The sequence below is a fragment of the Leuresthes tenuis genome, unplaced genomic scaffold (assembly GCF_036924035.1).
Source record: "Leuresthes tenuis unplaced genomic scaffold, fLeuTen1.0.hap1 SCAF_20, whole genome shotgun sequence".
Classification (NCBI taxonomy): Eukaryota; Metazoa; Chordata; class Actinopteri; order Atheriniformes; family Atherinopsidae; genus Leuresthes; species Leuresthes tenuis.
This window is the reverse complement of record NW_027325374.1, coordinates 10,009,451-10,029,803: the sequence shown is the minus strand read 5'-3', so window position 1 is coordinate 10,029,803 and position 20,353 is coordinate 10,009,451. Positions and strand designations below refer to the sequence as shown.

Here is a 20,353-nt window from a genome sequence, read left to right as displayed (position 1 = left end):
GTGCAAAATCTTCCTTTCATCCAAACAACTGCATACTGGGTTAGTTGATCAGATTACATGTTATTTGACAATATGATATATTGGTATAGTTGTTACAGTTGTCTGATCACAATATGTGGGAAAAGAACTGAGGCAAATGAATAAGTGAGGAAAGGTGTGAGGCACCTAAGAGGCACCCCCAGCAGTCAAGGCCTATAGCAGCTTAACTATGGGATGTTTCAGGGTCAGCTAACTATAAGCTTTATCAAAAAGGAAAGTTTTAAGCCTAATCTTAAAGTTAGAGCGGGTGTCTGCTTCCCTGCTTATCCATTTGATTCTTTCACCTGCTCAGCTGACCCTTCCTCTTGCAGGTGTGTTTAGTGTCTATTGACAGATGTCTTTGTGAATGCATGTTTCCTCGAAGACGAATCTCAAACAGCACATGGGCTGAAAATGCAAGCCCAAACTTCATTTACTGGTAAAAACAAAATGTAAGTTTACAGTAAATCCTCAACTACAAAGAGACACATTAAACTACATTTCATTTCAGGACTTGAGGTGCGTCACTCTGCTATATTTCAGCTTCATTTGAGCTTTTTTCTTTTTTTTGAAGAATAAGACAATTATTTGAAAATTTAATATTTAAAAGTGTAGCTGATTTGCATAAACCCTGTCAAAGGGAACATGTTGAGTATGCCAGTGTATAGATGCCATTGTTTAGTTCAGGTTTCTTAGCAACAAAAGCAACACAGAGCTTTGAGTACCACCGGATTTGAGCTGGAGCCTGTTTTTAGAGGTAAAGTGCTTCTTTAAAGTTGTTGTTTTTTTGTTTATTTCAAAATCTGAAATTATGTTTATGGAGGAGGTCTCTGTGGTAGAAAACAAAACAAGCAGTGTCCTTTGTCTGGGTAGAATAAGTTAGAGCAGTCTCGATCATGCTCCATCTCAGGAGTTAGTCTAATCTAGTCATAACTTTGCAATCAAAACAGTTTGGAATATTACAGTTTGCATGTTTCTGTCACATCACCTCTTAAAGAAAGTTCACCTAAAAACTTTTCGTTTATTCCTTCAGGATTGAGCTAAAGGTTGCCATTCAGAAATGTCAAGAACACTGAGTCAGGACTCCAGGGCGACAACAGGAGAAAGGAGCCACAGTCAAAGTAATCAGATTCCATTTACTGCTGAATTTAGCAAAATGCTGACAAAAAGTAGTCCATGCTTTGGTGCTTTGAGTCACCACTCATTCTTCTCCCGACACAACCCTCATCCAAACAGGGTGAGGCATATTCAAGGTAAGCAGGGAAGCTGTAGAAAATGTATTCTTTATTAAGATTATTGTTATGCATATAGTTGTTTTGGTGCATGAATCACGCCTCTCCAGCCATTATCTTCCCCTCAGCCACAGGAAATAAATGTTTTCTCAGTTGTGTGTGCCTTACAGATTTGTTTTGAACCTTTCTTGCTGACTTTGCGGAATGTAGGGTGGAGGAAAGGTAAAGAATAGTGAAAAATAAAGTCAACAAATTAGTGCTACCTCTTGCTTTTTTGGCAGCCAAATGCAAAATAGATTTTTTTCTTTTTCTAGTTGTGCTTCGCTGCTAGCAGTCAGTTATCCTTTAAATAAAGTGTGTGGTTATCAACAAATGATACATTTTCTATTCATATACAGCAGTTTGTATTATTGCTTTATTATTTGGAGCTTTGAAAGTTGATTTGTATTCATGGTTTTCCAATACCTGTATGTTCTCAGTACCTAGCTGCTCTGTGAAAACTGTTTACCGTTTGCTCTTTGGCGTCAAATTTGATTAAGTAAATTAACTTTAGAAAATGGCGTGCTAATAGATGTATTCAAATCCTTCACTTAGCTAACAGCAGTGTAAAAGTATTCCATTACAAGTCCTGCTTTAATATTAGATTTTTTTAAGAACGCCTTCATCACTTAGACTGATATATTGTAATATTTAACATTAGATTTTTCAGACTGAAGCAGCAGTGTGTATGGAGCATGTTGTTGCTGCTGCAGGTGGAGATGGTTTGAACCAACTAAATACCAACACAGTCTCTCACTGGGAATGCGTAAAGCTGGTCCACCGTGCAAAAAGCAATAGCAGCTGTGAATTTGCTGTAACAATATTAGTAATTGAAACGTTGCTACACTTTCTGGAGTGCAAACTCAATAAATGCCTGTGTGTACCATTTAAAAATCGTAAATGGCTACATTTCACATTACATGAAACGTAATGTATTAGGTATTAGATATTCAAAAAAAAGGAGCTCGGGTGGACGATAGTGTTTCACCAATGACTGTCACGTAAGAAGACTGAGTTTGATTCAATGTTGTCTAGAAACTTTCTTTTTTGTGTGTACCGTCAGCAGCAGTTGGTTATGGTTTGACATTAAAGGAAAACATTGTTAGATTTTCCATGTTATCAAAAATACGGTCAGGGTTACAGTAAAACAAATGACGTATAAAATCACATAAGAGTGAAACAGTCTACTAAATCAGAGTAACTACAAGTTATGGTTCTTCTGTAACACACTTGCATACATGTTGCTGATAATTTATAGGTGTAGTGAAAAAACACTGACATAAGTTATTAAAGAGAGTGATCAAGCACATAAAAACATCAAATCATTGAAACTCATAAAAAGTCTTAAGGAAAATGCCAGTCACCAACTGACAGTAGTGTGTTACAGAGGACCCAAATGCAGGCTCAAAGAAGGCACATTGTGATAAACGAGAGATTTAATGAAAAAATCGAAACAAAAAACGCTGCAGAGGCAGACAATCCAACACAGGTTGGATCAAAATCAGAATAAATCAGAGCACAGAACCATCAGCTAACAGCAAGCAACAGTAAAACTGACTGAATGACTGAAAACATAAAACTAATTTTTTACAAAAAAGAAGACCTCTGAAATTAGAATAAAGAACAAAGCCAAGAGTGAATACTAACCGATAATGATAAAGTATTACTAATATTAGGAATATCAACATGATGATTTCACCTTAGAAGTGTTGTGTTTACAGCTTATTCTATCTAAGCAGTATTTTTCAAAAACATCAACTTACAGACACTCTCCTCTCTACAGACTTTAAAAATGTTTTAAGACCTGCCCTGAAGGAAACCTGCAGCTATTTTACACTTTTTTAATAGAGGAGAAATGTGTTGAATTTAGTTGGTATCTTTTTTTCATACCACATACCACAAAAGTGTCCACTTACATTATCCCAACATCTGAAAATGCCAATGTGAATTTTTGTCTTATGTTGCCATCTTGACCAGGACTCCCATGAATAAAAAGAGATCTTGTATCTCAGCGGGACAATTTCTGGTTGAATAAAGCGCAAATAAATAAATGTAAAAAAATCTGTTTGAACACTCATTTACTGTGACTTCTGGTGGTTACCTGTCAGAGCTGAAGGACTACCTTTTTCTTTTGCCTTTCAAATAAAGACAATAACAAGGTCCTAATTAAGGACTCACCCCGTCCTGAGACGAGTTACAGATATTCCATTAGCAGCAGCTCAGGCACAATCAACTGGAAAATTAAACAACAGCAGTTGGAGGTGGAGAATTAGCACTCCAAAGGTTCTGGTGAACTTGATTGAGTCTGAGCAGGGATGTCTACAAGAAGTTGGTGTTCAGGGTATTGCTTTGATTGTCCAACATTCTGAAGCACTTTGTCTTCTATGTTTAAACACTGAACGTTGATATTGTGATAATGACTTTTAAGTTTGTGCCATTTTCTGAAGTCCTTTTGATTGATTGTTATTACCAAGCACTTTGTGTGTGTGTGAGTGAGTGTGTGCATGTGTGTGTGTGTTACTTTACTTTCTATTCGAGTATATTGTGCAGAGGACATAATTGACTCTGCTCTGACCCTGTGCCCAGAGCCCTAATTCTAACCCAGATTCTGTCATTTCCGATTGCAAATTGAACACAACACTCCACACTTAGGAGAAACTAAGGTGGCCTGACGCTGCATGCAGTACACACTACCCAACACATCCATCACTCAAATGTGTCACACTGTCTTCTCCATCGAGTGAAACCACCTTCTCAAGTTCTGAGGTTACTTTTAGAGATATGAATTATAAATAGATGTTACATTTGGTTAGATATTCTGTGAAAAGATAACTTGAATGTCACATATATTGTTCTGCATGATATTAGTGTTTTGTGGAACCCAGGTGCGTGGTAATAAAAGCTAATATATAGCCACACAAGGATAAAGGCTGTATGTAATTAGTCTGATAGAGGGATGGCATTAGCAGGCAACACGTTGTATCTGGCTGACATGATCTTCAAAGCCTCTTTGTATCACGTTATACTTTGAATTCAGCTGATCTCCATAACATGACGCCGAGTAATTTCTGTACAGCTAACAAAGCTACTTAGTAGTTATGGTGCATAAACTCACGTGAATCAACAGTTTTCAACAGGGACACGAAGCAAACATTATGTTTGTTTAATCAGATCAGCTGATCATCTGCAAAGTAGCGGCGAATCGCGCTTGTGCCACCCTTTGTCCCTTCTAGGCCTCTGTAATCAATAAGGCGATGGAAGTGGTGTCCTTCCGGGTAAGCCTTTGTGTAGAGCAGACCGCAATATATGTAAATAAAGAGGCAAAATCTAAAGTAATAAAAACGTAACGATTCATTTCATAGGGTTATCATATAGCACTAACAGTTATATTTATTATATTCCATTTCTGTTAATAAATCACCATATCTATTACACACTGCTCCTTTAAATCAGTCAATGGAAAATACCTACTGTCTTTGTCTCAGTACACGGAGGGGAATGCATTTATCACCTGATATGTTTGACTCTTCTATGATAGGTGGCAATATGCTCTGCTCCACTTAGGTAGTGTCTGGCACAGTTGTCTTAGTAAGTCACAACTGAAACAGCTTAGCTGGCAGCAAATTGGTTCCATGTTGAATGGTGAATTGGACAGCTTTACAGCTCTTTACATTTCATACGTGCTATATGTTTTGCTATTTACAAAAACGATGCACACAGATCCCTGTAGTTACTTTCCGTTACCGGCTCCATTACTCTTCTATGCAAGAGGTTTTTCAGCCTGGTTGGGAAGGGAACTGTGGAGTGTGTACAGAGTGCCTTCGCCAGTGTGGGTCTGACTAAACGTAAACATGCAGGAGTAGTTTGACTCCCCACCTTATTATCTGGGTGATAGTCCAGCTGTAATTACAGTCAGATAAACATTTCTACATGCATTTGTAGTTGCATTAATACAATTTACATTCCTGCATTTAGCAGACACTTTTGTCCAAAGTGACTTTCAAAGAAAAATGTAATTTGCTTTTCTCTAACATCATGTTAACGTACTGATTATTACCTTTAACCAGTTACCCTAGCCCACTCCTATTATAATGGGAAGTCAGTGGAGACTTGATATTGTTAAATGACATGACAAGAGCTTAAGATTTTGCAAACATCCTAAAGAAAATGTCCTCAAATTTGGATGCTGTTAAATATGTCCTCTGGCATCCACACAGAAAAAATTATTTTCTCTTCCCAACAGGACTCAATGGCAGGCCCATTTGCACAGTGAGAGATGACTGGTTTGTTACCTCTTCATTATTTCCTCATCCACTTCTCAAAAGTCATGTCATCAGAAAAGCAACCGAGCCAGCTTTCAGTCTTTATCGAGCCAGTGGAAGCAAAAACAAATCGGGTATGTTAACACTCACGCATATGAATGTTCTCATTATCTTTTTAAAGCTCGGTCTTCATTTTTCCACTTTATTTCACAGCATTATTCTCAGAGGCCTGGAGGGATGAACTCAAAGAACTCGCTGCAAAAGTGATACTGTCTTCTAAAACACAAAAGGACAAGAAAGAGGTATTTGTTATGCTGTTTTTGTCATATGAAAAATATCCAAGGTTACTTTACACTTTGCCATAGTTTCTCCTTTGTCCCCCATTCCTTCTCTATGATTTGTTGTTCATGAAAATGTCCTCCTACTCATCATTTATTAGTCATACAAAACCATGACAACCCAGGATTAAGACCAAGGCTTGAGTTGCTGTCTTACATGCTTCTCTATAGCTTCCCACCTGCTGCCACCCCAACTCTGAAACCCTAAGCAATGATTGTGTCTCATCCTGAGACCACCTAAATACAGTATAATTAACCTATAAACATTGCAGGAGTAAATCACAAAAACATGATAAAAACTTCAGTCAAAATCTGTCATAAAACCATTAAATACAGATTGCTAGATATAGATATAAATCTCTCCTGTCCTGGTCTGTTAGTAAATTACTTGTTTGATGATCACCAGGTGAAACACTGTATGAATTTATTCCAGGACCACAGAGAGGGAGAACTTGTCCGTCGAAAGACTCAATACTCAGCTGAAACTGGGAGAATCATCCCACCATCCAGCATGTCTTACCAGCGTAAATCCCAAAACCAGCGTTTGAAGTATCCTCAACCATTCCACGATCAAGAACTCATGGTGAAATACTGCTCCACTGATCTCAAGCTCCTTTATACCTGTCAAAAAGTATCATTTGCAGAAGTTTAGGGTTGAAATGTGGCACAGCTGGGAAATATTTTATTCCAAAGAAGGGGAATATTAAAAGGAGGTTTCTAAAGTCATAGCTTCATTCTCTGGTGTACATTGCTTTGGGCAGAGCTTACGCTTCATTTGCTCTGTTTCTGAATAATACCCTGCAGCACAATGGTGGCATTCAAATGAATGGTGGCAGTCTTGGGTATTGAATTACTCATTAATAACTTTAAATATCACTTTCATCACTTTTTTTGTAGGTTTTAGAGCTACTTTGTCAAATCCTACAGACAGACTCCCTGTCCACAGTGCAGCAGTGGCTTCTACTTACAGGTCAAAGAGGTAAAACGCATCAGTCTGATTGCGAGTAATGCTACTACTAACTCTTTGTCACATACCTGAAGTCTCCAAACTCTGTAGTACAAGTGTTTTTCAGTATCTGAAACTATGCCCTCCTCCCGTTCTCAAGTTGTGTTATTTGTGATACATCGAGTTTTGATGACAGTTTAGTTATTCCCTCTGGAGCTTCTTTTAGAACTAAATATATAAATATTTTATTTGATCATATATTGCTTTTTTGTTCAAGTTGACATTTGCTTTTGAAAATTTTTTTTTTTTTTTTTAAACATCTACTAACTGTCTGATCTTACCATTCACAGAATAAAATGTACTATTGTAATAACTCCTCTCCACCTGTGGCATGATGCCACTTATCCACAGAGAAAGACCTGGTGATGGGGATGATTGGACAAGCTCTGGACGGTGTCGACCTCTCACACCGTAACCAGCTAGGCTTCCAGCGACTCCAGGCTTTTGGTCTTGCTGCATCTCCATCTGCATATGGTCCATCAGTTGACCAGCCTTGGAGGAAAGCACAAAGAACAAGGTCAGGGTCATGTCTCCCATTTTCATCTTCTTTTTGATGCTTAATGTGTTTAATCTTGGTCATTTACTTCCACAGCTCATGCCAAGCAAATGAAACTCTCAGCAACAACAAACCAGGTAACTAAACAGTGTGTTGCATTCTGTAAATGAGTTTCAATTTATTGCTTTGAAAAAAACAACTTTTGTCATTTTTCTATTATTACGTGTGGTTTTTTTTACGTAGCCACCCTACGTTATCTTTCATACTCAAGTGTCAATTGTCTCCCTCAAATGAAAGTCTATTTTAACTCAGAGTGTCACTTGTAATAAATGGCGCAGAAGGTGGTCTCAAGAGTCATTAAAATCCTTGAGCCAGCTTCTTATTTGAGTGTTCCCTTTCCTCCACTGAATTTGAACTTTTGCAATTTTGTTTGTTCTTTGTGATTTTAGTGTGATAGTTTTTAATTGTCTTCTGATGGCATACAAATTCAGCGGCATTTATAATGTACATTTCAAAATAATGGTGCTGATGTCAAAGCAGGAATTTCAAAGTCTTTGTACTGTGTATGACATTGTTGTTAATAACAGGAGTGTTCAGATGTGCATGTGTGACAGGTGTTGTATGCTTTTCTTTTAATTGAACTCAAGTATTCTTTGCAGTAAAGATCGGAGGAGCAGAAGTCCTCGAAGTCCACACAGGAGCGCAGGATCATCAAGATTCTCCAATTAAACACTCAGAGAGTGCTTAAAGTTTGATTCCCTCGTGGTGATAAGTGGTTTCTTTATTTTTAGAATGAATTTGCTCATTAGATACATTGTATATATTGCACAGCCTTTCCTTACAATGATTGCTTAATAATTCATAGAGACAGAAGCAAGTGTAATATGAAGAGTTCCCCTTTTTCTTTTTTTTTCTTTTCATTTTCACTTTGTACATAACTTAGAGCTTTTAAAAAAAAAAAGAAGGCTCTAGAAAGCGTGACACTAATACATGATTGGTCATGGGATGTACATTCATGTATATGTACAGACAAGAAAACACATGCTGTGTCAGAAGAGATCCACAATCGAATGAGTTCCATTAAGCAGGGGTGCATTTGTAACGTGAAATAGACCACATTTTATCATAGATCTGTCACTATATATCTGTGAGCAAAGTCAGAAGGTTTTTTCAGGTTTTTTCAAAATACATACCCTTTATTAACCATATCTATCCACTCTATCATAGGTAAGTCGAGTAGAAGCCAGTGTTAGTTAGTTTTTTATTTTACCTGTAGAATTCAGATTATTAAATAAATACGAATTGAAGTTTGCGGTGTGAAAGTCAATGTTAATAATAATAAAACTAAAAAAATATATATCTGGTATCTCTGTGGAATTTATCCTCCATTGCTTTTAGTATTTTAGTTAAAAAATGTCTTATTAACAGGCAACCTCAATATATATGCCAGTGATTGGCTTCTTGATTCAAACAAAGCCTCCAACACTTTGGTTCTGTTCCCTGCAAAGTGGTTTTCTATCTGGGTGTGACAGAGAGATCCATCCAAATTCCTGCCAGATAAGTGGGTTAGTGCATTTCCACTAGGGGGCTACAATAATTCTCAAATTCCTCTTATCAACCCAAAATGTTGCTTGCATTTACCCATGTGTGTTGTACATTCTTTATTTAATACTGGGTGACCTTGACTAAAGAATAAGTCATCAAGCCTTTGTAAAGTGTAGTTGTGATTGTGTTAGCCGATGTTTTGGATGAAGTTACACAATTATGTGTACAGTAAAAGAATACTGTATATCACTTAGTAGATCAGGTTTCAATCAAATATAAGTTTCAATCAAATATTGGGATTATAGCCACAAACTGTGGACATTTAAAGCAATTAACACAAGTTGAAGATGATAGAGGTTATGAAATTGTCTGAGAAATTAGAGAGATTTAAGACACGACGGCTAGTTTGAAGTATATCCTTAAAAGGGAGAAGCATAGCAGAGCAAATGGATTCTGAAGCCTCTTCAGAAAGAGAGCATGCATTCAGATACCACAATAGCATAAACATTAAGAGAAAACCAGGCTCAGAAATGAGAACACACTTTTCAGAAATGTGTTGCTACAGAAATAAAGCACAACAAACATCATATCCACTTCACTTTTACTTCTTACTGGCCTCTTCAGTGAATGCAAAAATCATTTTACCTTACAAATACAAATAAATCCACCTGTGATCAGTTGTGCAAGAGTTAGAAAATAAGTAAGCTGCATAGACAAGGTGATAAAATGACTTGTGAACATTTGAACTGTCTCAGATCTGGACGAATGAATGGTGTCTAACTGCACGTCTCATCACGATTCCAGATGCAGAAGAATTACAGAAAGCAAATATATACATACACATGACAATGGTGGAAAATAATATAAGAAAAAGTAGAAATCAATCAAAACACAGTTGCAGCAACACTCAAAGTGTAGATTGAGCCAAATTATCATTAGTTAATTAATTATCAAAGTTGCAGTGGCCGTCTGAAGTGATGTACGGACACAACACTTCTCGGACAACATTGGTCTGAAAAACAGACCAGCAAGTATACCAGAATGGGCACATTAGTGAAAATCAGTGAGTCACTGGGTTTCTCAAACAGCCCTGACAGTATGAAGGACATTACACTTCATCATCCTCTAAGGATTGCATCCCAAAAAAAAAGAGCTTTTGCTTGCCCTTGGGCAAAATTAATAAATAAATTGACATATCTGAATGGATATGAATGCATGTGAATAAAATAAAATACCCACTGACAAGATTACCTCCGGTCTTAAGAAACGTCTTCCAAAGCACAAAATCACACAAGTGTTTCTAGACAGTAACCTGGCAAAGGATCCAAGTGGAAACCTCCAGGGTATTTAAAAAATAAAGGTAGAAAAACATAACCAACCAGCAAAGAGCAGCATAAAGACTAATCTAAAGAACATCCCTCTTGTAATCTTTTAATGCTGTGATCATTTTCAAAGTTATCAAAGTTCTCAGGGTACATAATGAGGAATCTTTGTATAAAATGTTTAACCTATCCAATTTGCAAATGCTGAAACGAACTAACGAAAGAAACAAACAAAGAAAGAAAGTGACATGCTGCATGTGCTGGAAACACCTGCCTCACACGTGGATGTTAACAGTGTTTACGTTTACAGCTCAACTTGAGCATTGTAATTATAATTGAACTGCAGTCTTTGTCCCTGTATACATGCACCTGAGGGTAATCAAGTTAAATTATGCTTGACGTCGCATTGCTGTGGACTGTGTGAAAAAAGTATTCTGCTATTTCTGACTTTCTCTGTGGGAGATAATCTTTCATGAATTCATTTCACAGAGGTTGTCTTTATGTTACAAGAATGGAGATTTCTGTTAGATTTGCTGCGGTTATAAAAAATAAAAAAAATTGACTCGCGGTCTTAATGGGCTGATTTTCAGTCACAACTTCAGACGTTTTAGTTGTCTTATAAAGTAGCAAAAAAAAATTTGATGTATGCAGCTTCACATGGATTTCAGTTGTATTAGGATACACTTTCACTTGTTTTTTTTTACAAGATGATGCCAAAAATGTATCTTTCAGCATTTGATGAACAAAAGGCACATTTGAGTCTTGAACATATATTGAGCATTTATACTTGAGCATATATGTGCAGAATGATTCAACCCTTAACTGCATCATCTGGATTTTCATCCTGTTCATTTCAAAATGTGTGAGCACAGTTCATGGAGCTTCCTGTGCATGTTTGTGCACAAAAATATATTTGTGAAGCAGTGGCACCTGGCAGGATCTTGCCAGTTGATGTAAGGCATTTGGTTGCCATGGGGACCAAATCAGGAGTGCAGGGACATAGAATGTCTCCCATCTTGGTGACAGCCTGCACATTAATCAGGTAGGAAATGAAGGTCCTGTCTTTGCATACACAGCCGTGAGCTGACTGTTGTTTGAAACTGAGGGGTAGAGCTTCAGAGGAAGAAGTTGGACAGCCCCACAAACTTTCATCACTTTGATACAGACCAACTAATATAAGAGCCCTGGATAACAACAACATGGCAGCTATGAACTAACAGTGCAATAGTACGCATTCATTCATTCATTCGGCTTAAAGTCTTGGTGAAATAAAGACAGATGATGCCTTATTTAGAGGCTGCATTGGCTATACCCTGTTCTCTCCCGTTATATGGATATACGCGGATCTCGAGTAATCTAAATATCTTCCGAAGGACGCCGACTTTCACCAAACTGTTATCGGTGAATAGATGAACGTATTTTATGCCAGAAATAAGGTTAAAAAAATACAAACTTTTCCTTTGATAGTGAAGCAAAAAGCAAGAACAAAAGAGTTCAGAGATGCATCAAATGCTGCATTGTCTTAGGCTGAAGCTAGTTGGAGATACTAGAAAATAGGTTGGATAACCTTTTAAAGGTTCACTGAATGTCACATTTTCAGAATATGGGGTAAAAACAAATGCCAAGTTTTAATTGGACTTTATGTATTTGGACTTGTATATAACTTATTTGCTTTCTCTCTAAGTGGACCTTGAGATAACTTTTGTCTCATGAACTTCAGTAATTTTTTCAAATATACATCCATCCGATATAACCACATGCTTTTTGTACATGACTTTAAGCCGTAATTCAATTTAATGGAGTGAGTTATGAGAAGACACAAACAAATCAAATTGCTGTCAAGCTTTGTAAAATATGTGGGTAATTAAAAAATAAATATATAAATAGATATTGCACTTTTAATTTCAGTTGATATGTATAGAAAATTTGCAGGTTATATGGAAAAGTAAGACTACGACTACTTTCTCAAATTCCACTTGAGTCACAAGAGATTTTTTCATCTCATTACGTCTCAAACAGGAAGGGGTTATGCAACATATGTGTGCAGCTGTCATAGCAACACTCCAGTTAGTCTAAAAGTCAGCCAGTTCATTGTACCTTGTTGTCAATATGAGGGAATAAAGTTGTCATTATAGATAAATCTAAAAGCAAAATTTATCTTGGTACTGCCATAACCTTCCCATTGCTGAATTTATTTTAGATGTAATTGGAATCAGATGCTAGAATTCAGTCATTCCTGGTCACAACGTGTGATCCTTCAGTCTTAACTATGTCACATGCACTGTAGTTGCCAACCCCTGTCAATACCACCACCTTGCTTCTGGTATCACTAACAAACTGATTTCCTGAGATTTAAAAAAAAAAAAGATTGGATACATCAATTCACAAATGGATTTGAGTCATAAGTCATAAGGTGTTCTCAGGTGACCAAAATGTCAGAACACTAAGCTTTTTAAATTAGCTTTTTAAATGAGTCAACGAATAACTTTCCTTCAGGTTGCTCAAATGGAAAATGAGGCATTGTGACATTTTATTTGTATGATATATATAAAAGCCACTTGTTGCGTTCATAATGGATTTTAAATGTATTCATTATAACTAGAGATGTTAGGAGATGTGCTGAAGCTGCGAAGCGTGTCGAGTAATGGAGGAGGCGTTTCCGCGAAGCGCCTATGGAGGGGCCGAAGTTGATGACGCCCGAAGACTCGCTACTCGGCCTTACCACGTGACTGCATCGGAAAGTGGTTCTGATTTTCTCGAGTATTGACTGGCATATAACCCCCTCAGTCTCCATTCAAAATATGGGTTTTTGAGGGAGAGTTGAGGTCAGTTCAGGTTTTGAATAGAGTCTTGATGGTTTGGATAATAGAGTTTGAATAGCGTTAATATAGTTTGGAGAGTTAACTTTGCTTATTAAGAACAGTATTTTTAACTGTTTCTTAATTTATTCATAGGTGAGGTGTTTATTGTGTTCCTAGGAGTTGGGGTACAATAACACCTCATCCATGCTAAGGTATTACCGTGCCTTGCACGAGAATAAGGAGGAAACTGGAGCTTCACCCAGTCAAGATAAGTCATCACAATTTTTACATGCTGACTTTTGTTCATGCTGACTTCAGTACCTTGTGAAAGGGTGTTTTCAAAGGCTGGAGAAGTGGTGTAAAAAAAAAAAAAAAGAAAAAAGAAAGGAATCGATTAAAACCAAAAACTATTGAGAAACTGTTATTTCTGAATAAAATTAATAAAATCTCCCATTTTCTGCGTCATTAACCAAGTTAGACAAGCACACCCAGTGCCCTCTTCCAAGTTCCACAAGCATTTTCACTGTCTGCTCTGTCTGCATAAGCCCATGCCATTTAACTAAAGTGACAGAAAAACATACACAACCTGCCATATCATATGGTACTACCTTTCTGGGAGAATTTGCACACAGAATATATTCAAAACTATTTCATTATACACATATGTGATAATTCATTTAAATAAATTAGTTGGTCATACATTTTTGGTAAGTAATAGTTATTTCCAAGAGCCCTAAACCACTTGGCCAGTGGTTTGATGCCTTATGAGGCTTCATCTCACCATCACAAATTATAACTTATTGTTAAAATCTGACTTGAGTGTATCACTCCTGAACTAAACATTTTGATTCTTCCTGTCACAGGAGGAACCAAGTGCAGGATTAAGCAGATAGGAGACAGCCAGTTGACAGAACAGAAAATTTTACTTCAACCAAAGGTGCAAATGAAGCAGGTAAAACAAAAACTCATCAGCAAACAGGGCCTGACTGTAAGGCTACTGAGAGCAATGAAAAATTATGTGAGACTAAACAGCAGAAACCAAGGAGTATTTATACAGACAGAGCAAATGACACATGAGGAGCAGGTGTGGTAATTGGCTAACTGAATTCAGGTGTGTGGGGAAACCAGAGAGCAAACATTACTGAAAACCAAAGAAACAGATTTAATGAAACAAGAACATATGACATAAAACCAAGGTAAATGAAACAGAAAGCCAAAGACAAATGTAACAAAGAAAACATGTAATATGAAAATAGAAATGAAAGCATGATAGCCCCACAGACCATCACACTTTCATTCATAAATCAATGGGTGTAAATCATATTGGTCATTCAATGTTAACTCTAATTCCATAATTAAAACAGCAAGAAAAAGCAAGAAAAATTTATGGTTTAATTTCTGACATTTGTGGCAAATTGTGAGACGATAAAAAATGAAGTTGTCGAAAGACAAATGGTATTATGTATTCCTCATAAACCTAGACTAGGTTTATGAAGAGTATTTTTTCCTCTAATTCATTGAAAGATTAGATTTAAAAAAACAACTCTGCAGCAGGTAGCACAGCTACCCCCACCTTTTAAAACCCTAAAAAAATCTTTTTCTTCTTTGTGTTTTATGGCAAACAGCAGTACTGACCCTTATGTACACATGTAAACAAACTAGATAATGGTGTAACGTTGGACATAAAAAAAAAGCTTCTCTCTTGAGCTTGTAGGATGTTTTCCAGAACCTATTTTCACATGATCTGAAACCACAATTTACATTTTAAAATACACTTTGACAAGGCTTGTATAAAACTCTTAACCTTTGAAATAACAAATTCATTCATCAAGGTTGTTCATAAATTGCTGGAAGCAAAGAGGACTTGATAGGAATATCAGGTACTGAGCAGAAGAGTTTAAAGGAGAATAACACCAGCTACTTGCACATGTAAACACTCTAAGATTACCATCACAGGCGACAAACTGGAAACTCAATATGGTTCCAACTCCATCTTCATCCATCCATTTTCAATACCTGCTTAATCAAATTCAGGGTTGAGGGATCACTCAGATTAACAATGTAAAACATCTTCAGAGCAGCCAGGGAATCGCGATAGAGATAGATATATGGATGAATCACTTCAAAGTCCCATTTGAACAATTTTGTCAACAATGAAACTCAGACTCAAGGATCTTATGAATCCATCCAAAGATAACGGCAAGCCTTTGGATGTTTTCCATAACATAATTAGAGTGTGAACGACACACACCCCTAACCCTAACCCTAACCCTAAACCATAGGATGTGTCCAGGCAAGCCAGATAAATCCACACATTCTGATAGACACGGGTACCATTCCTCATACATATGGAATGTACAACAGAGTGGAGAGATGGTCTTGAACAATAGAGAACTGCTTGTTTTTTTTTTTTTTTAATCAACTGTACATGATTATGTAAAAGTCTTGAGCCGCCCTTCATTCCTTTAAATTGTGCTTCCAAGGAGCCAGATTTTCTCATAATCTTTTAAACTGGTATTGAGCAACTGTCCTCAAAACTTTGACATTTTATTTTTATTTTTTTTTACATTGGCTTTTTTTTTTCTCTGTCCAGTCCAGTTTGTACTGGGAAAAAAATAGTGGACAAGGTGATTCCGAAAGAGTTCTTCATATCTCAGCATGTGGTGCAGTGTATCCTTGAAAAAAACTTGGCAGGTGGACACAAAAGAAGACGTGACAGACCTAAAAAGCTATACATGAACCGTATCTGAAAGTGATGTCCTTCAGAAACAGGAAAAATTATTTGTTAAAGACCTAAGAGATGCAGCTGACCTTTCAGTCATCTACTGTTCACTGAAGCCTCATCAGAGATGACAAGGTGGCTGTCCAGGAGCCATTCTTAAGGAAGAGAAAAGGCTGAGATATGCAAATTGATACAACAACTGGACTGAAAATCTGTGGCAACAGGTCTTATGGAATGATAAAACCTCCACATAGCCCAGACCTCAACATTGTTAAAGCGCTGAGGGATCATCTTGACAACGAAGAGAATAAAAGGCAGCCAACATCCAAAGAAGAGCTTTGAAATATCCTTTAAGAAGCCTGGAGAACCTTTCCTGACGAAATACTAACAGAGCTTATCAAGGTAATGATACCAAATATTTTCTCTTAAGGTTACTAAAACTGTAGACACTCAGTTTTAGCCCTATATACTGTGTTTCCATTAACGTTTGCTCATGTTCTAATGAAGTGAGGTGAGAATTGTCTGGAGGTTTTTGCCCAGTACTTAGACAGTTCATTGCAAGTTTATAATTAGACTTGTAATGGACTGTAAGGACTAAAAGAGACTTTACAAAAGATGAATGAAATGTTGACTGAGCTGCTATATATGCATATATGCATATTAAACATTTATTTATTTTGGTGGGTTAATCAAACAAGTATCACGCAATCACACATACACGCCATCAAAGAAGTGAAAAAAAGAATTGATAAATATCGCGTAACAGATAAACAGAGTAACAAATAAGACTAAAAAGAGAATAAAGAGTAACAAAACAACTTATAAGAGACTAAATAAAACCCAAAACAATTTAGCAGGTCAAATTAAATGATCATTTAAATGCTTTTAAATGTTATCCATAATAGCATCCTATAAAGCAGTGCCCCTATGAGTTGGAGGAACGAAATACAATTTATATGAGTCCTTTCACAATGGGCCACATATCATTCGCAAGTGTTTCATTTAAGAAGCCACAAATTTCTCTCAAGGAGGGGTGGATGGCTCAACTACATGCTGCCATTTAAACCATACCCCTTGTAATTCAAGATCAACACCAACATGTGATGACAGTTTTCAGATTTATAAGTCCTGCCAATAAATACGACTAAACACTAAAACATTTTTTTTTCTCACTTAATTGAGTTTAGGCAGTAATATTACTTGGTTGGGGTTATTATGTATGATTAAGGCTAAAATACATTATTTTTACAACAAAGCCATCACCTTAATGGACACCATTTTTTCTGGTTTTCTTTTGTTACATGGAAGCACAAAATTATGAAATTGTCACTTTGTGGTTGGGATTAGTCAGTATCATCACTTGGTTAGTTTTAGAAATCTAAACTATATAGGTAGGGTTAGATAATGGTTAGGATTAAGATCCACTATTAACAATGATCCACTATTTTACTCTTCATATACAGTTGCTCTCACGACCACTTCAAGTAGCATATCTTTCCTAATTATAGGTCATATAGGTCTCTATGAACAAACAACTCATGGGCTTGTTTCGGGGGAGGAGGACAGACCGAAACAACCACAAGATGACTCAAAATGGAGTGGCTGTGCTAGTGTGGAAATGGATTTTTCCATCAGTCGAAGGTTCTTTTTCCTATGGAAAAAATGTCTTTCTTTTTCCACATCTATGTATTATATTTAGCACATGTCTCAGAATCTGTTATATGAGCACTTATCCTGTATCTTGACTCATCATGTAATACACATGTAAATACTAATTTCAAGAGCCCACTTGGCCAAATGTATGACAAAAATGACAGTAAATTAACTATCCTAACTATCCTCATGGACACACATAGAAATATAAAGAGAGCATTAATCCTCCCTTCCTCTGCCTCATCGTTGGCCTTTAAAAAAGAAATGAAGGCACATTATGATTCATAGGACCAAGATACAGCCATAATCATTTGCTAATGCACTAACCCACTTCTTAGGTCTTGAGTCACCATACTGCAGAGATCTGCAACAGACTTCCATAAAAATGAAAACTTCTCTCAACTTTTCCTTTTCTGTCTATTGTTGAGCCATTTTATTCTCCACTGCTTTTTTATTTTCTGCCTTTATTTTTGTTGGTTTTATTCCAGCGTGTTATCAGATGTGCATGTGCAGTGCATTTTAAAAAGCCACCCTGCCTTAGGCGTAAAATGAATTTGCATGGCAGGTGGTGTCTTCTATGCACAGTTGGATTTTATGCGCTTCCCTCTGTACTATAGTTTGAAAAGGCATGTTGCACAAAGTACTTTAAAAAAAGAAATTATGTAAAAGCTGTGAGAGAGATGTGTTTTCGTGACCCTTGACAAGCATATCCTGGACAAATGACATTTGAATGACATTTTGTTAAATGAGACACAGAGCACACAAACTGCCATGAAGTATCCCAGAGGTGTCAGAGGTCATCCTTGCAATGCACGAACACATCCTGAAAGCTCTTCCTGATGGTGTTACCTCAGTGTGAGGTTAACTGGACAGGTCAGCAGGTGAAGATCATCATTTACGTCATGAATCCTTCTCACAAGGACACCTGTTGGCTCTGAGCGATAAGAGGCAGCTGTTTCCTGCTGCTCTATCAGCATTGAGACAAAAGGGCGGTACTAGACCCTTCGCCAAATATTTTACAGATATGACAGTATCCCTCCTTGCACAGACACACACGTGTATGTACGTGTGCTCACACACAACAAGGAAACTTTCATGATTCTAAAATCGTCTCTTTTGCATAAAGATGGTTCATATTACCATGCAAATGTATAAATATAAAGATTGTTTTTTGAGTGGATATCTGTAATAACCTTCCAATACCTTTAAAATTTGTAAAGACAAAAAATCATTCAAAAACAATAATTCAGAATGAATTGAATGAATAAATTAATCACTCTTGTGCTCGGAGATCGCTCAACCAATTTCTACTATATCTGCTAATGTACATTCTATAGTATAGACAAGAGGTCCAAGCTTATCAAAAGGGATATATGATTAGAAAATACATTTTTTAGTGCTTGAGAGCATATATTTGGTTCTGTAAAATTACTATCAACCCAATGACTGGCCATTTGCTTGGTCCCTCCTAGATCTGAAAATATCTCATTCAGAGAGTGGCTCAAATCTGCAGTGGATTTATTTGTAACTCTCCCAGGTCAGAGAGGAAATACCCAGCCTCTTCATCTTAACTTCACCCAAGTTGAACTTTTAGATCACGTTGCATCACCATGCTGCAGCAGAAGGGACAAATGACAGATCCAGATGAATTTCTTTCTTTGTTTATTTTTAGGCTACTTGTGCTTTTTTGCACTCTCATCACAGATAAACATTTTGAATTAGATGCCAGCTTTAAACTTATTGCAGTGTGGAAAGTGACACATCAGCCTCTGGGCTAAAGAGAAGAGAGGTCACTCGGTTTGTTTTAAGCTGCCATCCAGATGACAGAACTTTCAGAGAAGGCAACATACTGTGTGTATTATGACATCCTGGCTCTGGATTTAAAGAGTGCCGTCCAGGCCTGTCACTTAAAACACGTGGATCAATATGAAACAACAAATACAATAAATTTTTAGAAACAAGTGGTAATGTACAGGCACTGGTAATCAATGTAGAATGACAGCAGTGGTGGGAAGTGCAATGAGGCCATAGTAGCTGGAGTCATATTTAGTTCACTGACTTGAGTATGATAAGCCAATGCATGAATAATTCATCTGAGAGTGTCATTTTTTAATTAGTCTGCATTCAGACTGATTACTCATCATTCCTGAGATGTCAGGACCTTAGCAAAGATAACATTTCTCTGGATTCCTGGGTCAACTATTGCTAACTTCTAACAATATATTGAGTCAGCCTGGGAGGACTTAATGCAGCCTGCCCTATCCTTAAAAATAAAAGCCCCTCATCAGCATAACCTTCAGTCTAACACTTTGTACTACAAAATTTTGCCAGGTTGGTATGTTGCAAACTGCTTATTATAATAAAGAAACTTCAAAAGGGAGCAGATTACAGTGTTACAATTCCATTGAGTAAATAAACCACTAAGCTATACAAATGAATCACTCAGTATGTTAAAACTGTCTAATTAAACCTTCTGTCAGACATCCACATGAGTCCTGACGTACTTTGGAGATATAAACAACCTGCAGATACTTTCTATCATCTCTCTTCATGAGACATTGGTTGGTTGTGTAGATTGTCCTCAAGTGCAGATTTTGAAGCCTTGAAAGATTCTCTTGGGATTGTGCAAGCTCAGCGTATGTGCAAAGTAAATAGAACATTCTTTTTGTGGTTTCCTTTTACACATAGTCACAAAGTTTCATTTTTTTTCTTTTTAAGATGAGGGGGGTGGTATATATGCAGCAAATGACCTGGGATGGGATCTGGCTGCTGCCTCAAGGACTCAGCCTTTGTACGTGTTGGGAGCACCCCAACAGCTGAGTGACAGCTTTCATTGCAAAGTACTAATTTAGGATTCATATAAAAAGCACAAAATAATTAAGTCTTTGTGTTCTTTGTACAGCTGTTCCTCCCTGCCTT

The 20,353-nt window shown here is 37.0% G+C and overlaps 1 protein-coding gene across 1 annotated transcript; it reads left to right on the top strand.

Moving 5' to 3' along the window:
* Positions 1 to 1,198: 1,198 nt before the first annotated feature.
* tbata (thymus, brain and testes associated) lies at positions 1,199 to 8,537 on the top strand (the record flags this gene model as incomplete). The annotated part of the gene is made up of 8 exons (XM_072373989.1): positions 1,199 to 1,271; positions 5,533 to 5,685; positions 5,765 to 5,859; positions 6,323 to 6,472; positions 6,787 to 6,868; positions 7,247 to 7,412; positions 7,488 to 7,528; positions 8,051 to 8,537. Coding segments are annotated over 8 exons (849 nt in total), but the record flags the coding sequence as incomplete, so codon positions are not given.
* Between the last annotated feature and the right edge of the window lie 11,816 nt (positions 8,538 to 20,353).